General features: G+C 50.6%; 1 protein-coding gene across 2 annotated transcripts in view; it reads left to right on the top strand.

Moving 5' to 3' along the window:
- The first annotated feature begins 701 nt into the window (after window positions 1–701).
- Window positions 702–6705, top strand: part of RHCE (Rh blood group CcEe antigens) — a 44514-nt gene continuing 38510 nt past the window's right edge. For both annotated transcript variants that reach the window (XM_008073070.1, XM_008073068.1), the window contains exon 1: window positions 702–843. In XM_008073070.1, the coding sequence (XP_008071261.1) occupies window positions 702–843 (142 nt within the window). The remainder of the gene's footprint in view (window positions 844–6705) is intronic.

Here is a 6705-nt window from a genome sequence, read left to right as displayed (position 1 = left end):
GCATCCCTGTAATTCTGGCTACTTGGAAGGCTGAGGCGGAAGGATCGCCGGAGCCCAGCAGGTTGAGGCTGCGGTGGCTGGGAGCAGCCACTGCACTCCAGTCTGGGTGACAGAGTGAGACTCCAACTCAAAAAAATAAAAAATAAAAAAAATAAAAACAAAGTAAAAACAAAATGACAAGATTACAGTGGGTGATTAAAATCTCCTGAGATCCACATAGGAATCATTTCCAAGACATTTCTGACAAGTAACCATCAGCTTCTGCTTGCATTCCTCTAGTGGCAGGGCACTCACTACCTCATGCGTATTTCATTGGGCAGTTGTAATGGTCAATAAAGAACCTCCTTTCCACCTGCTTGCAGTTGCTAGCCTGACTTTATTCTCTGGGGTCCCAAGCCTTCAGTTTACAGTCAGTGGTCAATGGCTGGGCCGGTGTAGAAGGTAAGGAAATTTCAGTTCCTACCTTCCTTCTTTCCCTCCTCTTTGTCCCTCCTTCCCTGTAGGAATACATACATCTCCTCTGTCTCCCCATCACAGTCCCTCTGCCCCTGAGTTAACTCCAGGGTCAGGCCAGCAGAGCCAGCCCTGCAGCCCAAGATAAGGCCTTTGGCGGGCGTCTCCCCTATCGCTCCCTCAGGCATGCGTGGGGGAGAGGGGTGATGCCTGGTGTCGGCAGAACCCCACAGGGAGAGAGACGCAGGATGGGCTCTAAGTATCCACGGTCTGTCCGGGGCTGCCTGCCCCTGTGTGCCTTAACACTGGAGGCGGCTCTCATTCTCGCCTTCTTTTTCACCTCCTATGACCCTTTCGCGAAGGATCGGAAGCTCATGAGTCTTTATGGAGGTGAGAGCTCACTGGAGAGGTGGTCACGGAGGTAAACAGTAGGGGCGGGAGAGGCCTGTGGTTCTCCAGGGACACAGATGTTCCTGTCCACAAAATCCCCAAGGGAAGGGACTCCCCCATTTTATCCCATAGGTTGTGCCAAGGCCCAGCCAACAATGTAAGCTGTCCTTGGGGAAAAGCCTGCGCATCACCTCTTCCATGAAGCCTGCCTTGATTTGTCAGTACAGAGGAGTCCTTTTTGGTGTTTCCCAGATTCCCTGTGCCAAATGGTCTTCATAATTCTCTGCTTCTCTGTTCCCCCAACTTCTCTCTCCTTAGTGACAAGGAATGTCATGTTGTTGCTGGGGAGGTTTTTGTTTTTGTTTTTCCTTTTTGGGGTCTCTCTTGCTCATTTCTGAGTCACCTATCCTTGCTCTCCCGCCCCATCCCTGCCTTCTTACTTAGGGCTGGGACATCTGTGTGCTGTCTGCAAACCCAGAGCCAGAAGGTGCAGCTAAAGGGGAGGGAGGAATGGTGGTTATTCTATATTCAGCTAAAAAGATTCCCGGCTGGGCCTGGTGGCTCAGCCTGTAAGCCCAGCACTTTGGGAGGCCGAGCAAGTGGGTTGCCTGCGCCTATATGTTTGAAACTAGGTTGGGCCACTTGGTAGCCCAACTTTTATTAATAAAAGGCCACTTTTATTTATTATCTCTACAATAAATAAAAAAATTAGCCGGGTGTGGTAGCACATACCTGTAGTTCTGGCTACTTGGAAGGCTGAAGTGGAAGGATCACCAGAGTTCAGCAGGTGGACGCTGGAGTGGCCATGAGTGTGCCACTGCACTCCAGCCTGGGCGACAGAGTGAGACTCCAACTCAAAAAAAAAAAGATTCCCAGACTGTGATCAGACAACAGTACCCAAGACAGGTGTCCTCAGTGGTGTGTCTGCTTTTTGTAAAAATTGAGATGAGTGCCTGGCATCTCAGTGGGCTGATATGCTTATGAAAATGGCCGAAGATCCTTGAGGGACGTCCTGGAGACAGAGTCGAAGCTTGAGCCTGGTTGAGCACTCGCCTGCTCCTAGGTGGTGCTGATAAATAGTTAGCTGCAACCAAAGGGGAGGCTTCCAGGGTCTCGTGGCAAAGGCAAGTAGGACAGAGGTGACAAGGTGGGAAGCCCCTACCCCACTTAACGGGCTGACCCAGAGCAGGGTCTTCAGTGCAGGACCGGCAAGACCCGGCACAATTTTAATTCATTTCAATTTACTTAAATTATTTTCAGTTCAGTACCGTTCAATGCATTAATTCACTCATTCATTCATTCAACCATGTATTATACCCACTGGAGACTCAGACGCATGATGATTGGGGTGGGTATTTATTGAGCTCTCACCAGCAGCACTAGGCACTGTCCTAAATGTTTTACATTGGACTTTTCTCACAGCCCCTTGAGGTAGGGACTGCGATGATCTTCCCGTATCATATGAGGAAACTGGGCATATGGACATGAGGAATTTGCCCAGGGTCGCTCAGCCAGCAACAGCACCGCAGATTTAAATAGAGGCAACCTGGTTTGAGTTACCATAAGCGTGACCATCATGACGCGTCGTGGCTTATTTCACAATGGGGTTGTGTCATTCGTCACATAGCCAGCAGGTGTAGGAACTGCTGTTCCAACCCCGCAGACTGACTCCAGGGTCCGTGTTCTTCCCCTCTGCACTGTGCTGCTAACAGAGATATAAAGTGTCCTTGGAAACTCACTTTATACCCAAGCACGGAAGAGGGCTCGCAACCCAGGCAGGGGAGATGAGGGTGTCAGGGAAGACTTCCGCAGGGAGGTGACAGTTCACCAGGTCTTGAAGGCTCAGGGGGAGTTAGCCTCAGAAGGATTAACTTTCATTCTGCTGACCTGATAGGAAGCAGGAGTGCACAAGTGTGGGTTAGGGCTTCCAGCTCTTGACTGTGCACACATCATTTTTTGAGCATGTACCACATGTACATGTTACACTTTAAGTACTATTACATTAATGTATTTTGTGAATTATAATACAGAACATCCAGCCGGGTTCGGTGGCTCAGCCTGTCATCCCGCACCTTGGGAGGCAGAGGTGAGTGGATTGCCTGAGCCCGCGGGTTCGAGACCCGCCTGGGCAACTTGGCGAGACCTCATCTCTACAATAAATCAAAAATTAGCCGGGCGTGGTAGCGCGTGCCTGTAGCTCCAGCTACTTGGAAGGCTGAGGCGGAAGGATCGCTGGAGCCCAGATGTTCGAGGCTGTGGTGGCTGGGAGTGTGCCACTGCACTCCAGTCTGGGCAGCAGAGTGAGACTCCAACTCAAAAAAAAAAATACAGAACATCCAAAAGAGATAAAAATGAAACCTATAGCATTTTCAAATTGCTGATCATCATTGTGTCCCCTGGTGGGTCTGTTGTTACACTGAGGTTAGCAGGTAGAATCCCTTCCTCAGAGTCACCTTGACATTTCAAACTATCTTAGTTGACTTGTCAGATATGAGTAGATTGGTTTTTTAAAAAAAAACTTTGAATGTGACTGACAAAGACCTTGCACAAGGAGAGAAGGATCACTCTGCCTTTTTCTTTGTGTTCACTTGACCGCCATTACTGTTTTGCCCCCGATCTGTGTTTTTTTGGCAGGAGTTTTTTGGTTTGTTTTTTTTTGAGTTGGAGTCTCACTCTATCGCCCAGACTGGAGTGCAGCGGCCGCTCCCGGCCACTGCAGCCTAGACCTGCTGGGCTCCGGCGATCCTTCCACCTCAGCCTTCCAAGTAGCTGGAACTACAGGCGCGCGCTACCATTCCTGGCTAATTTTTTGATTTATTGTAGAGATGAGGTCTCACCAAGTTGCTCAGGCGGGCCTCGAACCCATGGGCTCAGGCAATCCACTCACCTCAGCCTCCCAAAGGTGCGGGATTACAGGCTGAGCCACTGAGCCCTGCTGGCAGGAGTTTTTAAGTCATTAGTTCATTTCATAAAGGTTTGTTGAGTAAACCTAGATAACTTAATCTGTCCATCCACTTAATCTAATCTAGTCCTTGTAAACTACAATAGATTAGTCAAACCTGCCAATTCTAAAGACACTTTTTGGCCGGGAGCAGTGTCTCACACCTATAATCCCAGCACTTTGGGAGGTGGAGGTGAGAGGATTGCCTGAGCTCAGGGGTTTGAGACCAGTCTAAGCAACATGATGAGACCTCATCTCTACAATAAGTCAAAAAATTAGCCGGACATGGTGGCACATGCCCTTGGTTCCAGGCAGGGGAATTGCTTGAGTCCAGGAGTTCAAGTCCAGCTTAGGTCTCAGTGGTTCTCAAAGGGTCATCCCCAAACCAGCTACCTCAGCATCCCCTGGAAACAAGTTAGAAATGCAGATGATCAGGCCCCACCAAGTCCAGACCTGCTGATCAGAAACTCTGAGGGTGGAGTCCAGCAATCTGAGTTTTAACAAGCCCCCTAGGTGATTCTAACGCGCATGAAAGGTAAACATAAATAAAACTGGAAGCGTTGGTATTTTCTTCCAGGCGCCCCCTCTGACTGTGTTGGCCTCTTCTGAGGTATACGTTCCTTGCTCTAGCGACCACTGGGCTGGATGACTGTGATGAGACCAGGTGGGCAGGGCCAGTGAAGGAGAAGCAAGGAGTCAGAGACAAAAGATATCTAGGAGAGAGAACCAGCTGGGGAGGAGGAATCAAGGAGGGCTGCAGGCTGGGCGTGGGGGCTCACGCTCGCAATCCCAGCACTTTGAGAGGCCGAGGCAGGAGGATGGCTTGAGTCCAGGAGTTCGAGACCAGTCAAGTTCTTGAACATTGCATATACAAAAATAAAATAAAATAACATTAACTGGGTGTGGTGGTGTGTGTCTGTAGTCCCCGCTACTTGGGAGGCTAAGGTGACAGAGTGAGATTCTGATTCAAAAAAACAAAAAAGGATGGCTGCAGATGTATGATTTGGCATATGGAGTGGCCAGTTCCAGAGATGGGAGGCACGAGGTTGTGGGGTAGATGTTTATTCTGGGCTTGGAGCTGAGGTGCCTGTGAGGTGTTTAGGGGAAGCAGAGTGTATCAGTTATCTATTGCTGCATAGCAACCACCCCAAACAGTGGTGGCTTAAAATAGCAACCTTGTAATTTACTTATGTCCATGATTCTGTGGGCTGGGCTCAGCTCAGCTGGGCGGTTCTTCTGTTAGTTTCACCTAGGACAATTCATGCATCTGCATCCTGGAGACTGGGATTTGCCTGGGGGAGGTTCGACTGGAGGTTCGATGGCCTCCAATGGCCTCATTTGCATGTCTGGCAGTTGTCAATTCACTGGGGGCCATTACTGTAACAATCCACTACCACACAGGGTTGCCCTGGGGCTTCCAAACTGGGGGACCATCCTGGGCCCTGTGCTGTGGATACTACCCAGTGCCCCGCTCCATACTCCTCACAGGCAGGGAGAAGAACTGTTAGAAAACAAGAGGGATTTTCCCAGTGACATGTAAATACCCTAAACCCTGGCACCTTCCACATCTCAGTCTGGGGCTCCCCTTTTGGGAAAATCTCTTTTCTTCTTCCCAGGCTACTGCAGGGGGGAGAGTGGAACAGAAGTAGAGGCTGTGGGGGAGGAGGAGGCAGCTTGGGCACCAGCCTGAGGCTACAGAGGTCTTCCCAGTCAGCAGTGGGGAGCACAGTCTGGAGGTCAAGTCCAGAGGCTGGGAGACAGAAGCTGGGTCTGGTTTCAGTGCTGAAGTTTCTGCAGGCCAGAGGGAGAGACAAGAGCAGCTGGGTTGGGGGGCACAGATCCAGAATCTTGGGGCAGCAGGCTGGAAGAGGCAGATGCTCGTGGCAATGGATTCAGAAGAGTAAACTGTTAGTATCTAAACCAACTCTCTGCAAATGGACTCTGCAACAGGCCCTCGGAGGGAATGGTCTTCTTGCCTGAAGTCACACAGCAAGTAAGTGGCAGGCATGGGGTAATAGTTGCTAACATTTGCTCTGCACCCAGTGCTGGGCAGTGATCTGCAAGAGTCAGTGAGCTCAATGCTCACCGCAATTCTTTGAGCAGGCACTGTTGTTTCATACCCATTTTACAGATCGGAAACTGGGACACACAGGTAGCGGCAGGCTCTGAACCCCAACAACCTGATTCAGAGACCCACACTCTTCACCATTGTGCTATATATGCTGCACGGAGAGGCAGGATGGCATAGTGGTTAAACCCAGATGGTCAGGGTTCAAATCTTCCTGCCACCACTTACGAGCTGTGTGACTTGGGCTAGTTACAGCACCCTTCTGTGCCTCTCTTTTCCCATCTGTAAAATGGAACTAATAAGTAGTGCCCACTGTATGGGGTTGTTGTGAGTTAAGGCTGTAAGGCACTTAGAACAAGGCCTGGTCCATGGGGTACCCTCTCTGTCCTGCGGTTAGAATGATAGTAATTATTGCCTCATCTCGCCTCATTTCTCACTGCTGGACTCCCAGATAGGCTTTCTTTTTCCAAGTCCTGGGGGTTTCACAAACATTTCCTGCAGGCCTGCCTTCTGCTGTAAAAGTCCCCTCCGGGCCATGTCACTGGGGCCCGTAGCACACTCACTCCTTATTGCCCCTGAACACCTTGGAGTCCAGCAGCTTATCAGACTAGCAGCTGAAGTGGGTGCAGGGCAGGCCCCAAGAGGTGGAGAACGATGCCATGGGGAAGCTCTGAGCTGAGACCCAGTCCTGAAGCTGGGAGGGTGGGTGCCAGCCAGTGAGGCTGGGAGAGGAAGTGAGAGGATGCAGGGGTGAGGGGAGGTGACTTGAAATCACATGCTATCGGCCAGACTCGGTGGCTGAGCCTGTAATCCCAGCACTTTGGGAGGCCGAGGTGAGTGGATTGCCTGAGCC

Source organism: Carlito syrichta, unplaced genomic scaffold (assembly GCF_000164805.1).
Source record: "Carlito syrichta isolate Samal-C Ts95f unplaced genomic scaffold, Tarsius_syrichta-2.0.1 Scaffold315639, whole genome shotgun sequence".
In the NCBI taxonomy this organism is placed as follows: domain Eukaryota; kingdom Metazoa; phylum Chordata; class Mammalia; order Primates; family Tarsiidae; genus Carlito; species Carlito syrichta.
This window is presented reverse-complemented; position numbering and strand designations above follow the sequence as displayed.